Raw genomic sequence first — 14,265 nt, 5'->3', positions numbered from 1 at the left:
CATTCCCCTCTGAAAACAGACAGATGCTTTTAGGGGGTAAAAAAAAAAGTTTATTTAAATTTTTTGTTTCCAATTAGTACAAACACCATCAGTGACTGACAGTTTGAAATGCAGAACAGATAATTAGCTGGGATACAACTCTGGTGAAGGTCCAGGTCACAACGATTTTAGAGACTGCCAATTCCATCCAATTTGGAGCAATAATTTGTAAACATTCAGCTGCCACTGTGCTTGGAATGTACAGAGAGACCTCAGAGCGTTTCACAGTCTGCAACAGTCCCTTTCAAATTAAAGCACTTTTTTAGTAATTCCTGTATTTTCAATGATCCCTGGATGATCCTGTTCTCAGTTCAGCTGCTCCTGCTGCAGGACCAGCCGGGTGGCAGCACAGGAGCTGCTGCTGCAGGATCTGAGCAAACACTGCACGGGAGGGTGGCTCGCAGAGCAGGGACCGCCCTCGGGGCCACGGCGGGGACAGTCCCTGCTCTGCCACACCCGGCCAGCTGCACTTCCCATCAAACACTTGATTTGCAGTGGGACACATCAGTGTTTCTTCAGCACTGCACACACACCTCTCCTGCACGAGGAGCTGAAACTTCATCAGCTCCAACAGCTTTTTTTAAGTTATTTTTATTTTATTAAAAAATGTAAATAAGACTCTTGTGCACTGATTTTACTTGAAAAAATGAGCTCACAACCAAGTACAACGTGCATGTGAAGTGCAAGGGCACAGCCACAAATGTCTTTTTTTTTTTTAACAAAATAACTTTTTATACCAGGCCAGTACTCAACATGGTCATCTTACATTCAGCAGTTTTGTACTAAAAATACTCCTGTGCAGGAAAGCCCAGCAAAAATTTACATATGCTACAATGTTTTACATCTATTTACATGGCTCTGTCTTCCCTGGGAGAACACTGAACACCTGCCCCAAACTACTCTTACTTGAGGGGAACCAGTTTAAGACCAGTCTAAGGAACTGCCTCACGTTTGTATCTTCACAAACACTGATACAAAAACGTATTTCACAACTCAGTGCAGTGGGTGGGCTGGGGGGCTTTTGGCAGTCACCTGGCACTGCCTGGGGGGTTCCTGGGAGCGCTGCTGGAGCTGCACAGACATCCTGGAGCTGCCTCAGGTTCTTCCACCATTTCCAGAACGTTCCAGAGCACTCCAGGCGTGCAGTGCTCGTCCCCCTGCAGAGCCACCAAAGCTCAGGGCACAGCAAGAACGGTCTGTGCTCTCCGGGCCAGGGGAGGTTCCTGCTCAGCCAACCCCAGGGTTGGTTTGGCACAACGTGGCACACCAGGCTGAGCAGCAGCAACACCTGACCAGAGCTCAGGGTGGGTTTATCCAGCTGGTGCTGCACTAAGTGAGGCAGGAGCTGCTTTGCTGAGGATCCAAGGAGGCCACAATTCCGATTCTGGGACAGTTCCATTCACTCTTACAATAAATGGTGCCTGATTTGATTGGTTTTAGAGAGAAACACTTCACAGTGACATGAACAGCACTGAAGTTCTGAGGTAAAATCTGAGGGCAGTGCAAACCTGCCCCCTCTGCCCAGACTGCAGCAGGAACCCCTGGGCTGCACCTGGAGTTGGGAACAACAATGATCAGATCTGAAACCCTGGAAATTCCATCCCTTCTGAACAACGGGAGAAGCTGCATCTCACGCCTGGACTTTCAGTAAGGTTTTCAGCTGACACGTCATGACTTCCCTGTCAGAAGGTTTCAGAGACACAGGTACCCAGTGGCTGGGGGGCTTGGGCAGCACGCTGGGGGACGGGGGCTCGCTGAACTTGGCCCCAGCGTAGTTGGGGCTGCCCTGGGGGGGGAACAGCCCGCGGTGCTGGGGCAGGGCGGGGCTCCAGCCGGGGGGGCTCCAGCCCGGGGGGCTCCTGGGGAAGGGGCCGCTGCCCTTGGCCCCCTTGGGCAGGGCCTGCCACGCGCCAGGGCGGGGGCTGCGGCCGGGCCCTCTGTCCTTCTGCAGGTGGGGCTTCACCTGCGGGCCCTGCCCTTTGCTCCTCGGCCGGCTCTGGAGCTGCTGATGGTTCTTGGGGGCATTTCTAGGCGGGGGAACTGCAATGTTGTACCTTTCTCCCCCACCCATCTTCAGCTTTAATGTCACCTGTAAAAACGGAGAAAAGGCAGGAGGGGCTGTCGTTACTCTCTTTTCAAACAGATCACATTTCAGATAATGTTTGGAGTCTGGGCAAAATCAGTCTAACCAAGACTCGGATCAGTTCTGAGCAGTGGCTCTTCCTTCTTCTACTGGGTGCCACTTCAGCAATGGAAGGTGTTACTGCTGAGAGCTGGACACATCAAACCAAGCTCCTGCCACCCCAACACTGGGCAAAGTTTGCACCAACAAACCCACTCCTGCCAGGCTTCCTGCTCAGTGCCAGGATTCCTCTGATAAACCACCTCAGACCAGATGGTCTCTGAACTGGCAGAGCCAACAGCCAGACAGCACTCGGTACTTGCACCTCCTGCTGACCCCCTGCAGGAACTGCCCCCTCCCACCCCATTCACCTCTCGGTTGTCTGCTCAGATTCCACACTCTCCAACTCTTGCCCCCTTTCTTGTTTCCAAGCCTGGAAGAACAGGTGCTGCCTGGTGCTGGACTCCTTCCTCTGGCTGGGAATAGGCGTTTTCATGGGCTGATGTGCTGTCTGCAGCCAGGGGGCCGAGCCCAACATCGGATTCTCGGCAGGGGCTCCCAGGGAGACGTCCCACTGCACAAAGGAGAAGGAAATTGGAATGCACATGAAGGAAACGACTGCTCTGATCTGGGGGGTGGTGGAGCAAATTCACAGTCAGCTGAGTCTCTTGTTAAAAATGACAATATGCTCAAACGAACCCCCACCCAAAAAGCCAGGACAGCATTTGTCTTGCTCCACTTGCAAAAATTTCAGCACCAAACTTTGCATTTCATCAGTAACACCCTTTTTATTATGTTCTTTATATAGGCATGTCTTCAATAGGCAATGAAGATCCTTTTTTTTTAACGAAAGAAGTAAAACGCAATGGAAAATACTTTGGTATTATCTTTAGGGGAACTGGAGCTCCGTGGATCACCTGAGCACAAAGAAACCCTCCCTGTGAACTGCCCCTGGAGAACGCACCCACCTAACTGGGGCCAGCTCAGGAACTGCCTCCGTGTTCCGACACTTCCTATGACGCCACCGCACTCCCCAGAGCCCCATTTCGCATCTGTCAGCTGTTTATTCACCTTCGCTAGCCAAGTAACGCCTTGTTAACTCTTACACTAACTTCCTGTTTAGCCCATGGCTCGTCCTTTCCTGGGATCTCTAAGACTTTAATCTTCAGTTGCTCCAATCTCTTCACCTCCTTCCTGTAACTCTCCAAACCCATCACAGACCCCACCAGCCTATCCCTCCCTCAGCTCCCGAGGAGCCGCCCATCTCCATTTCCAGCTTTCACCCTTTTTGGACTCAAGTCAGGGCACAGCGCGGCCCCGGCCCAACTGCTGCTGCTCCCCCGCCCAGCCCTTTTCCCCCTCCGAACTCTGTCCCGTCCCGTCCCTGCGGCCCCGCCGGGCCCACCCGTGCCCTCAGCGAGCGCAACATGGCGGCGGCCGCGCCCGGCCCTTACCGACTTCAGTCCGCTGCGTTCGCCCACGGGCACAGACACGCACACGGGCCCTCCGGAACCGCCCCCGCGCTGCTTCTCCGCCGCCCCGACCCGGTCCGCCTGCCCTCACCGCTCCGTCTGTCTGTCCGCCCGTCTGTCCGCCCGTCTGTCCGCCCGTTCCGCCCTCTCGCTCCCTCACAAAATGGCGGCCGCGCCCCGCGCTGCTCAACACCCTCAGCGCCGCCCCCGGCCCGCGCTCTCAGCCAATGGGCGCGCGGCGCTCGCGGGCTCCGCCAATGGGAGCCAAGCCCCGCCTATTGCCGGGCGGAGTCGGGGCAGAGCGGCCGCGGCCGCCATTTGAATCCCCTCAGGGAGGGCGGGCCTTGTCCGGCCCGGCCCGGCCCGGCCTCGCTCCACAGGCCCCGGTACAGCCGCACAGGCCCCGGTACAGCCGCACAGACACCGGTACATCTCCACAGGGCCCGGTACAGCCGCACAGACCCCGGTACAGCCGCACAGGCCCCGGTACAGCTTCACAGGCCCCGGAACAGCCGCACAGGGCCCGGTACAGCCGCACAGGGCCCGGTACAGCCGCACAGGGCCCGGTACAGCTTCACAGGCCCCGGTACAGCCGCACAGGCTCCGGTACAGCCTGGGGCAGACACTCTGAGCATGGGTTAGGCAGGACCTCAGGAGAAGGTTCTTCCCCCAGAGGGTGGTGGGCACTGCCCAGGCTGCCCAGGGCAGTGGGCATGGCCCCGAGGCTGCCAGAGCTGCAGGAGGGTTTGGACAACGGGACACAGGCAGGGTGGGATTGTTGGGGTGTCCGTGCGGGACCGGGGTGGGACCGAGCGATCCCCGCGGGAACATCCCCCGTCCCGCGGGGGCGGTGCGACGTCATGGGACGAAGTGACGTCATTGGGTGGAGTGACGTCACGGGATGAAGCGACGTCACTGAGCTGAGTGACGTCATTGGGCGGAGTGACGTCACGGGATGAAGCGACGTCATTGAGCTGAATGACGTCACTGTGCGGAGTGACGTCACTGCCGGCCCATGGCGGCCGCCGCGCTGCTGTTCTCCGTGGCCGCGCTCGGGCCGTGCCTGGCGGGGCCGCCCTACCGCCCCGACTGGGCCAGCCTGGACGCGCGGCCGCTGCCCGCCTGGTTCGACCGCGCCAAGGTCGGCGTGTTCGTGCACTGGGGGGTGTTCGCCGTCCCGGCCTGGGGCTCCGAGTGGTTCTGGTGGCACTGGCGGGGCCAGCGCGATGCCCGCTACGAGCGCTTCGTGCGGAGCCGCTTCCCGCCCGGCACCACCTACGCCGACTTCGCCCCGCGATTCACGGCCCGAGACTTCCAGCCCCGGCAGTGGGCACGGCTCTTCCGCAGCGCCGGGGCCAGGTCGGCAGCGGGGCGACGGCCGGGAGCTGTGCCTGGGGTGCCTGAGGGGATGGATGGGGGTCCCCGAGGGGCTGGGGGGCTGTGCCTGGGGTCCCCTGCAGGTTTCAGGGGTCCCTGAGGGGATGGATGGAGGTCCCCGAGGGGCTGGGGGGCTGTGCCTGGGGTCCCCTGCAGGTTTCAGGGGTCCCTGAGGGGCTGGGGGGCTGTGCCTGGGGTCCCCAGCAGGCTGCAGAGGTCCCTGAGGGGATGGAAGGGGCAAGTCTGAGCATCCCAGAGGGATTGGGGGTCCGTGGGTGGTGCTGCAGATCCCTGAGGGATCAGTGCCCAGAGTGCTCAGGAGGTCACTGGTCTTGCTGTTTCCTGAGTCTTGATTGTTCATTTTCCAGCATTAAGATCCACTTTAAGCCCCTGTTATTCCTGCAGTTTCTTCTAACTTTGAGGGGTGGTCAGAGGGCTCCTCACAGTGTGTTTATGCAGTGCAAACCCAGCTGTGCTGGCTGTTACACTGACTGGGTTTGCAGGTGGCTGGGCAGTGTCTCAGCTGTTCCTTTGCCATCCTGATGAGGTACCTTTTCCCCTCAGGTACGTGGTCCTGACCACGAAGCACCACGAAGGCTTCACCAACTGGGGGTCAGCCAGGTCCTGGAACTGGAATTCTGTGGACACAGGACCCCACAGGGATCTCGTGGGAGAGCTGGGAGAAGCCCTCAGGGAGAGGTATGGCACTGCCAAACTGCTCTTCTTGCAGCTGAATCAGTTTTTCTGGGTTTTTTTGCATAATTTTGCAGTGAATCCTCCTGGCTGTGCTGGCAAACAGCAGAAAATGGTGAGCTTAATGTGAAAATCAAAGTGCTTGCAAATAGTGAAATCTGAGAAATAATGATCTGATCTCCAGTGGCTCTTGAGCCCCACTGGAGCCTGACTCTTCCCTGTTTCTGTCCTCCAGCAACCTGCACTATGGGCTGTACTACTCCCTCATGGAGTGGTTTAACCCACTCTATCTCACTGACAAAAAATGTGGCTTCAAGACCCAGGACTTCGTTTTAAAGAAGATGATGCCAGAGCTGTATGATCTTGTGTTGAAGTAAGAGCTGCAACCAGTTCAGAATCACGAGCATTTCCTGGTTCCAGGACTGCAGAGAGAGCTGCAAAGTGGGTGCAGAGAAGAGAATGTTCATTTTTGCCAAGGCAAATCTCTTTGCTACTCAGTGGTGATTTGTGGGAATTTGAAAAGTGGTTCCCATTTGCCCTGTGAACAGTTTAATCTGTACAATAAGGTAGGGACAGGTATTGCATGGAAAAGCAGTTCCCTTTAATCCTGCCCTTGTGCAGGGTGGCTGGAGGTGGAGCCACCTGCTTGGTGTTGGTAGAGCAGAAGAGGGATTGCACTGTGAATTTACATCCTTGCCTGGCTTCCCCTTGCTGACAGAAAGGCTTGGGCACATGTTGCTCAGAAAGGCCACTGTCCCAGCCAAAGAATGTGCCTCATAATTGCTTTGAGATGCCAGATTCTGTTTATAGGAAGAACTGCATCCTCTCTTGATCTGTGGATCACACGTCGGTTTTTGCTACTGCAAGAACGTCAGTTCAGGCTTTGTGTGAAGCAAAACCTTCTGGGGATGTCGGGCAGGGGGAAGGGGAAGGGTGTCAGGAACTGTGGTAGGAGGAAATAAGCCATTTTGAAGTAATGTTCATCTTCCTTAGATACAAACCAGATTTGATTTGGTCGGATGGAGACTGGGAAGCTCCAGATTCCTACTGGAATTCTACCTCTTTCCTTGCCTGGCTCTATAATGACAGTCCCGTCAAGGTACCAGTGTCTGCTGTCCCTCGTGCCCACTGGCATGGGGTGTGTGTGGGAGGTCTGGCAGCAGTGAGGTGTGAGTGGGCTCAGCCCAAACACCTGCTGTGACAGGTGCCAAATGTGTTTTACTCTTCCACAAAACCAAGGAGCCTCCACGGTGCTCCTGTGAGGAGCTGGAGAGGGGCTGTCCCAGGGAGGGGCTCAGCCTTCTCGGGGGTTCTGTTCCCATTGCCCAGGGAGTGTTGGTTTCTGGGGTTGGCTCCTCACTTTGCTGGCCGAGGGGCGAGTGCCGTGGGCCAGCCCGTGCCCGATCCGTGCCCGTCCCCAGGACAGGGTGGTGGTGAACGACCGCTGGGGCTCCGGCTGCTCCTGCCGGCACGGCGGGTTCTACAACTGCGCCGACAGGTACCGGCCGGGCACGCTGCCCACACACAAGTGGGAGATGTGCTCCTCCATGGACAGGCTGTCCTGGGGCTACCGCAGCAACATGAGCGTCGCCGAGGTCATGGATGCAGCCGGGATCATCCAGGTGAGCGGCGCTGTGGGGCGGTGCTGGGGGCTTCCCTCAGCCCCGGCTTGCCAAAGAGGTGCCGAGTGTTCCATAGGCTCAGGCTGGAGTTTAAAGAGCATTGATGAGGATAAAACCCTCCTCAGGTTTGTGTGTTCTCAGAGGTGAAGATAATGCAGTTTGTTATCTTGGTCTGTGTCACAGGAGCTGGTGCAGACTGTCAGTTTGGGAGGCAACTACCTTATCAATGTGGGACCTACCAAAGAAGGGGTGATTGCCCCCATCTTCCAAGAGAGACTCCTGGCACTTGGGAGGTGGCTGGACACCAATGGAGAGGCAATTTATGAATCACAGCCGTGGAGAGTGCAGGTGGAGAACAGCACAGACTCAGTCTGGTAAGCACTCTGCTGCTGGCCAGGAGTTTCCACCACCGGTAAAGTTAAGTGTGCCCAAGTGTGTTGTGTGGAAGTGCAGGGCAGTGATGGGGATGAGGCCGTGTGTCCTCCCTGCTGAGCACAGCCTGAGGCCAAGACAGGCTGACAGTGACATTTGCACACATGGACTTTGTTTGGGTTTCATCAGCCAGAGCTGACGGGCTCGTGGTGTGTCCAAAGTGACAAGTTTTGGAATGAGGGGAGAGTGGGAGCCCCCTGTGTGGTGACAGAGGTGAGCTGGTGTTCTCGTGCCAGCTGGAGAGGTCGAGCTGTGTCTGCTGCTGTTGTGGGGCTCCTCCTTGCTGAGCTGCCTCCCCACAGGTACACCTCCAGGGCACCAGCTGTCTATGCCATCTTCCTGCTCTGGCCTCGGGACAGCCTTCTGGAGCTCCACTCGCCCGTTCCATCCCCAGCCACACGAGTAAGGCACTGGGGAAAAAGATCACACTCTGGCAGCCCAGCTGGGGTGTTTGTGGGCTGGGGAGAGCCAATCTGGCTTCATTTGGGAACGGGGAGAATGGGCAGGTTGTGTGCTGTGGCCTCCCTGCACCATCCCGGGGGTCACCTCACATGGGACCTTGGGCAGGAGTTGCCAGGACAGGCTCGTGGCTGCCATGGAACAGGCAGAGACTCTTCTCACCAGAGTCTTTTGGTCCTGCTGGTGCAGGGAGGGCAAATAAACAAACCTCCAGCCTCACCCAGGGCAGGGGTGGCTGTCCTGCACCTGAGGTCCAGCTCAGGGGCACTGCCCTGCTCGTGCCAATGTCACCGTGACGCAAACGCTCGAGTGGCCTTTGCTCTGAACAAACAAACAACAAACTGCATCAAATGTTTGGCCTCAGAACATCCTGTGTCCCCTCTGGTGCCACGTGCACGGTGGGTGGGAGATGCTTGGGGCTGTGCAGGCCTGTGTGAGCTCCAGCTGACTGTCCCCATGTCCTCTGCAGGTGACCATGCTGGGCTATGCAGGGACTCTCAAGTGGCAGGAATCCCCCGGGAAGGGGCTGCTCATCACCCTGCCCTGCCTGCCCCCATCTCCTCTCCCTCAGTCTGGCTGGGCCCTGAAGCTCGAGGGTGTGAAGTGACAGCTGTGGGATGGGCACAGCATCTGCCAGGGCTTTTCTTTCTGCCTGAATCCAAGAGGACTTTACATTTAATGTTGAATAAATCAGTTTTCACTTAAGGGAATGTTTCTGATCCCTTCTGCTTTGTATTTGGTGTTGATTGGAACAGTTTCATCACAAATAAATACAGTGGAAGCTTTATAGAAGAGATCCAAAATAAATCATCTGCAGAAAACCACATCTGATACAAATCCACCCACAAACTTCTATTTCTATTCAGTGGAGACAGCTGCAGGGAGGAGAGGTTTTGTTCTGGGTGAGTTTGGGAGAAGCCACTGTTGTGCACTGAACCTCTGCTGTTTGGGTGAGGGCAGATTTCCTGTGGATGTTGCCCTTCTCCAGAGAGGGTTGAACACCAGCCTGAGGGATGGAACTGCTGCCCAGAGCATGTTCTGTGGCACAGGTGGGTGGGAAGGACCCGCAGCGATGCCAGCAGGGTTTCGTTGTTGTTCTGAGCCAGCACAGGCCAAAGCTGCCCGAACACCTGGAGCTGAGCGCAGGCGGAGCCCGGGCCGGGACACGAACTGAGCCGGTGCCGTGGGGGCTGTTACCGGGTGGGCAAACAAACCCCGCCGTGACACACACACACACCGGGCACGGGCCCCGCCGCCGCTCCGCCCGTCCAAAGCAAACAGCGCCTGTTTGTTCAGCGCCGGGGCCAGCGCGACATCCCCGCTATAAGTGCGTGCGCGGCGGCCGCGGGGCCGGGCAGTGCCGGGGCCGCACCGGACATGCCGCGCTGCGACGGGGCGGCCGCGCCGAGGGACGGCGGCTGGGCACAGGTACAGCCGGGAGTGGCCGGGGCTGGGGCGGCCCCGCTGTCCGGTCCCGATCCCGATCCCGGTCCCGGTGTCAGCTCCGGCCCCGCGTGCCCCGCGCGGTCACGTGGCCGCAGCCCCCGCCCCTCCGCGTCACGTGCCGGGGGCGGGGCAGTCACGTGATGCGCGCGGACATGGCGGCGGCGCGGCGGCTGCTCCCGCGCTGGGCCGGATCGCTGCGGCCCGTGAGGGACGGGGGGGAACGGGGGGACAGCGGGGACTGGGGGGCAGAGGGATCGGGGGGAGCGGGACCGGAGGGGATCGGGGTCCGGGGTCTGGGCCCGGCGCTGACAGCCCCTTTCCCCGCCCCAGGCGAGCTCCGCCGCGGCCGCAGCGTACCCGAAGCGGGTGAAGGTGGTGGAGGTGGGACCCCGTGATGGGCTCCAGAACGAGAAGGTACGGGCGGCCCCTGCGGGGCTGCGGTGCCCACAGACCCCCCTGTGCCCACAGACCCCCCTGTGACCCCACAGACCCCCCTGTGCCCACAGACCCCCCTGTGACCCCACAGATCCCCCTGTGCCCCCACAGACCCCTCTGTGCCCCCACAGACCCCTCTGTGCCCCCACAGACCCCCCTGTGCCCACAGATCCCCCTGGGCCCCCACAGACCCCCCCTGTGCCCCCACAGACCCCCCTGTGCCCACAGACCCCCCCTGTGCCCCCACAGACCCCCCCTGTGCCCACAGACCCCCGGTGTGCCCCCCACAGACCCCCCCGTGCCCCCACAGACCACCCCATGCCCCCACAGACCACCCCATGCCCCCACAGACCCCCCGTGCCCCCACAGACCCCCTGTGCTGCTCTGCCCACCCTGGGCTGCCTCGGTGCTTCTGCAGGGGAAAGTTTGTTGTGGGAACAATGACCCGAGGTGGGTTTTTGCTTCTGCTCAGAATGTGGTGCCCACAGCAGTGAAGATCAACCTGATCAACCTGCTGTCCGAGACGGGGCTGCAGGTCATCGAGGCCACCAGCTTCGTGTCCCCCAAGTGGGTCCCCCAGGTCGGTGCTGGGTCAGGTCTGACAGTGCCCCCAGGCCCTGGTTCCTGGGCAGGGACAGCAGAGGAGCTGCAGAGCCCCCCAGCTCCCCCCTGGCCCCTGCACAGGGCAAGGGGCAGCTCCCCAGGGCTGGGTGTGCACGTGGGCCGGGGGTGACGCCCTCTGGCCCTCACTGTTGTTTGCTTGCAGGGGCCCGTTTCTCTTTGCCCTAAATATTTCTGTTCCCTCTACAAAAAGACACTTTGACAGCTGTTTTGTAGCCTGCAGAAGTGGGTGTTGTCACTGGCACAGACCTGTCCTGGCTTGCTCTGCAGATGGCTGATCACACCGAGGTCATGCAGGGCATCAGGAAGGTGCCAGGGATCAGCTACCCCGTGCTGACCCCCAACCTGAAGGGATTCCAGGCAGCGGTAAGGGCTGGCCCCACCTCCCCACCACCCCCTGTGCTGCCCCCAGGCCCCTCTGGTGCCCCACAGCTCCCCTGACTGCACCAGCAGCTGCAGCTTTGCTGCTGCACCTCCCACTGCACATTTCTGGAGCCCAACGTGGATTGTAGAGTGAGCTGAGGGAAGAACTGGGTTATTGGGGGGAAAATCTGCTATAAAATGGGAGAACTGTAGTCAAAGATCATGGAAGATCACAGAGTCATTGAGGTTGGAGAAGACCTCCAGGATCATCAGGTCCAGCCTTAATGTCTAAACAATCAAGACAGTTTTATTTAGGAACAGAAAAGTTCCTGTAAAGGAAAGTGTTTTATGGGGCTGGTTTGAGCCATGAAGTCCCTTGAATTGAGTCATGGCTGAGCTTGTCATTTCTCATGCAAGAAAAACCACCTGGCTTTGATTTAATAACTGGCAGTGCTGGGTTAGGGGTTGGACTTGCTGCTCTTGCAGGTCTTCCCCAGCCCTAAAGGTTCTGTGGTTCCAGGTGGCAGCAGGGGCCAAAGAGGTGTCGATCTTTGGAGCAGCATCCGAGCTGTTCACGAGGAAGAACATCAACTGTTCCATAGAGGAGAGTCTGGAGAGGTTCCAGGAGGTGATGGCAGCAGCAAGGACAGCCAACATTCCTGTCAGGGGGTAAGGAATCCCTGCAGCCAACATTCCTGTCAGGGATAAATAAGGAATTCCTGCAGCCAACATTCCTGTCAGGGATAAATAAGGAATCCCTGCAGCCAACATTCCTGTCAGGGATAAATAAGGAATTCCTGCAGCCAACATTCCTGTCAGGGGGTAAGGAATCCCTGCAGCCAACATTCCTGTCAGGGGGTAAGGAATCCCTGCAGCCAACATTCCTGTCAGGGGGTAAGGAATCCCTGCAGCCAACATTCCTGTCAGGGGGTAAGGAATCCCTGCAGCCAACATTCCTGTCAGGGATAAATAAGGAATTCCTGAAGCCAACATTCCTGTCAGGGATAAATAAGGAATTCCTGCAGCCAATATTCCTGTCAGGGATAAATAAGGAATTCCTGCAGCCAACATTCCTGTCAGGGATGAGGAATTCTGTCTTCAGAATGGTCCAGAATAACAAGTTTCTTGTTCTTTCTTCCACATGGAAGTGCCTGGATCACAATCCCAGGAGTGCTGGGTGCCTTTGTCTTGGCAGGTTTTTCATGTCCATGGAAGAATTAATTGTTGAGTAGTTAATTCTGAAAGCTTTGCCACTGAACTTTCAGAACATGAGGTTGATTCTTCCATCATCTAGACATGGAAGGTGCACAAGTCCTGGGGGATGTGGCAGGAGAAGGTCAGGGCCATTGCCCAGCTCAAAGTGTGTGGGTTTTGTAACCACAGGTACGTGTCCTGTGTCCTGGGATGTCCCTATGAAGGGAAGATTTCTGCAGCTAAAGTTGCAGAGGTGAGTTTAACAGAAATACAAGCAGAATTTCTGAGACATTTTTAGAGCTATGAATTGGGCATTGGAGGGTGTGTCAAAAAAGCCTGAGGGAAGGCTGGGAAGGGTTCCAGCCCCACAGGGAGGGGAGGCTGAAGCTGAGGCTGAAAGGGCCAGGGGAGTTCAGGGAGGTTTGGGCACCTGGAGGTTTGAAGTCCCAAAGATCTGCTGTGCCCAGGGCATCACACACAGAGCCCTGTGTGCAGCAGGGCAGGGGCTGGGGCACTTCAGGGCCCATCCTGCCCCCTGGACAGGTCTCCAAGAAGATGTACTCGATGGGCTGCTACGAGATCTCTCTGGGGGACACGATCGGCGTGGGCACGGCCGGGAGCATGAGGGACATGCTGAGCGCGGTGATGCAGGAGGTGCCCGTGGGGGCTCTGGCCGTTCACTGCCACGACACCTACGGGCAGGCCCTGGCCAACATCCTGGTGGCACTGCAGGTGGGGTCCTTTGCCTCACAGACCCGTGGGGTAGCTGGGGAGGGACCTTAAATGCACCTCACCCCGTGCCATGGGCAGGGACACCTCCCACTGTCCCAGGCTGCTCCAAGCCCTGTCCAGCCTGGCCTTGGACACTGCAGGGCTGGGGCAGGCACACAGATACAGCAGCTTGCCCTGGGCTCTTTGCCTGCCCGTGGCTGGGGCTCTGGAGCCCGTCCTGGCCGGGCAGTGACGCTGTGTCTGCAGATGGGGGTCAGCGTGGTGGACGCGTCCGTCGCCGGCCTGGGCGGGTGCCCCTATGCCCAGGGAGCCTCGGGCAACGTGGCCACGGAGGACCTGGTGTACATGCTGAACGGGCTGGGCATCCACACGGTGAGGGCACCCCTGCCTGGGGCTGCTCAGGCCTTGGCAGGGCTCAGAACGGGGCTGGATCTCACAGATCTCTGGGATCTGCCCTTGCTGTGGGGGAGCAGCAGCTCTGGAGCTGCACTGGAGTTCCCTCCAAGGCTCTCTCACCCCCAGGGCCTCTCCCAGTGCTCCCAGTTGGTGCTGGGCTGTCCCTGGCGGGGCTGGTGCCGAGCCCTGTGCTGTGTTTGCTGTGCAGGGGGTGGACCTGCAGAAGCTGATGGACACGGGCACCTTCATCTGCAGCGCCCTGAACCGCCGCACCAGCTCCAAGGTGTCCCAGGCGTCCTGCCGGCTCTGACGGGGGCCAGGCTGGCACTGCTGGGGTGCCCCCGGCCCCTCCCCTCCTCCTGCCCCGGCTCCTGGGAGCAAACTCATAACCCACCAGAATTTAGGAAGAAATGAGAGAAAGAGGAATTTTCTACCTGCCCTTGGGGCCATCACCGTCTGCCTTATGGAAGGAGGATGTGGGTGGGCTGAGAGAGCAGCGGCTGCTCCAGAGCTCTGGTCAGAGCCGTGTCCACCAAGTCCTGCCTTGGGCCACTGACCACCAGCAGAGGATGGGCCACAGCTGGTCAGTGAGAGCATTTCCCAGGTCAGGCTCGGCCCTTCCCCTCTCCCCTCACCACGAATGGAGTCAAATCCTCCCCTGGGGCTCCGGGTGTCCTGGGGCAGCCCTGGAGCATCTCCTGGGGCTGGTGGTAAAGGTCTGTATCTGTTGTAAGATACCTTTTAAACGCTGGGATAATACATTATTTAATATTCTAAACAAATCAAGTTTCTAATAAATTGATCGAGGTAAAGGGCTGTTGTTGCTGCTTTGGTTTCAAGTGCCTCTTCTGCGTGGAATGTC

The 14,265-nt window shown here is 58.3% G+C and overlaps 3 protein-coding genes across 5 annotated transcripts; 2 read left to right on the top strand and 1 right to left on the bottom strand.

The window, feature by feature from the left end:
• Nucleotides 1-27: 27 nt before the first annotated feature.
• Nucleotides 28-3,825, bottom strand: PNRC2 (proline rich nuclear receptor coactivator 2). Its single transcript, XM_071576993.1, has 3 exons — nucleotides 3,616-3,825; nucleotides 2,533-2,735; nucleotides 28-2,128 (listed from the first exon to the last, which is right to left on the bottom strand). The coding sequence occupies exon 3, from the start codon at nucleotides 2,108-2,110 to the stop codon at nucleotides 1,670-1,672; it is 441 nt and encodes a 146-aa protein (XP_071433094.1). The 5' UTR covers nucleotides 2,111-2,128; nucleotides 2,533-2,735; nucleotides 3,616-3,825; the 3' UTR covers nucleotides 28-1,669.
• A 285-nt stretch (nucleotides 3,826-4,110) lies between these two features.
• FUCA1 (alpha-L-fucosidase 1) lies at nucleotides 4,111-8,921 on the top strand. 2 transcript variants are annotated; one of them, XM_071576870.1, is made up of 8 exons: nucleotides 4,111-4,992; nucleotides 5,575-5,709; nucleotides 5,939-6,076; nucleotides 6,697-6,802; nucleotides 7,125-7,325; nucleotides 7,509-7,699; nucleotides 8,060-8,159; nucleotides 8,686-8,921. In XM_071576870.1, exons 1-8 carry the CDS (start codon nucleotides 4,649-4,651, stop codon nucleotides 8,821-8,823), a joined length of 1,353 nt encoding a protein of 450 aa, XP_071432971.1. In that variant the 5' UTR covers nucleotides 4,111-4,648; the 3' UTR covers nucleotides 8,824-8,921. The 2 variants fall into 2 exon arrangements, with proteins under 2 accessions (XP_071432971.1, XP_071432972.1); XM_071576871.1 differs by lacking the exon at nucleotides 8,060-8,159 and having other exon boundaries at nucleotides 8,686-8,773.
• A 633-nt stretch (nucleotides 8,922-9,554) lies between these two features.
• HMGCL (3-hydroxy-3-methylglutaryl-CoA lyase) lies at nucleotides 9,555-14,219 on the top strand. 2 transcript variants are annotated; one of them, XM_071576896.1, is made up of 9 exons: nucleotides 9,555-9,644; nucleotides 9,993-10,076; nucleotides 10,570-10,677; nucleotides 10,989-11,084; nucleotides 11,602-11,750; nucleotides 12,465-12,528; nucleotides 12,819-13,007; nucleotides 13,254-13,379; nucleotides 13,612-14,219. In XM_071576896.1, exons 1-9 carry the CDS (start codon nucleotides 9,594-9,596, stop codon nucleotides 13,711-13,713), a joined length of 969 nt encoding a protein of 322 aa, XP_071432997.1. In that variant the 5' UTR covers nucleotides 9,555-9,593; the 3' UTR covers nucleotides 13,714-14,219. The 2 variants fall into 2 exon arrangements, with proteins under 2 accessions (XP_071432997.1, XP_071432996.1); XM_071576895.1 differs by lacking the exon at nucleotides 9,555-9,644 and adding an exon at nucleotides 9,768-9,865.
• The last annotated feature ends 46 nt before the right edge of the window (nucleotides 14,220-14,265 follow it).

The sequence above is a fragment of the Pithys albifrons genome, chromosome 24 (assembly GCF_047495875.1).
Source record: "Pithys albifrons albifrons isolate INPA30051 chromosome 24, PitAlb_v1, whole genome shotgun sequence".
NCBI classification, from domain to species: domain Eukaryota; kingdom Metazoa; phylum Chordata; class Aves; order Passeriformes; family Thamnophilidae; genus Pithys; species Pithys albifrons.
Note: the sequence above shows the minus strand (reverse complement) of the source record. Positions and strands in the feature narration are given on the sequence as shown.

Coding starts and splice junctions, on each gene's coding strand:
- PNRC2 (XM_071576993.1), bottom strand. CDS start 2,110: ATGGGTGGGGGAGAAAGGTACAACATTGCAGTTCCCCCGCCTAGAAAT.
- FUCA1 (XM_071576870.1), top strand. CDS start 4,649: ATGGCGGCCGCCGCGCTGCTGTTCTCCGTGGCCGCGCTCGGGCCGTGC. Junction 6,803..7,124: donor ATAATGACAGTCCCGTCAAG/GTACCAGTGTCT, acceptor GCCCGTCCCCAG/GACAGGGTGGTGGTGAACGA. Junction 8,160..8,685: donor TTCCATCCCCAGCCACACGA/GTAAGGCACTGG, acceptor TGTCCTCTGCAG/GTGACCATGCTGGGCTATGC.
- HMGCL (XM_071576895.1), top strand. CDS start 9,803: ATGCGCGCGGACATGGCGGCGGCGCGGCGGCTGCTCCCGCGCTGGGCC. Junction 13,008..13,253: donor ACATCCTGGTGGCACTGCAG/GTGGGGTCCTTT, acceptor CTGTGTCTGCAG/ATGGGGGTCAGCGTGGTGGA. Junction 13,380..13,611: donor ACGGGCTGGGCATCCACACG/GTGAGGGCACCC, acceptor TTTGCTGTGCAG/GGGGTGGACCTGCAGAAGCT.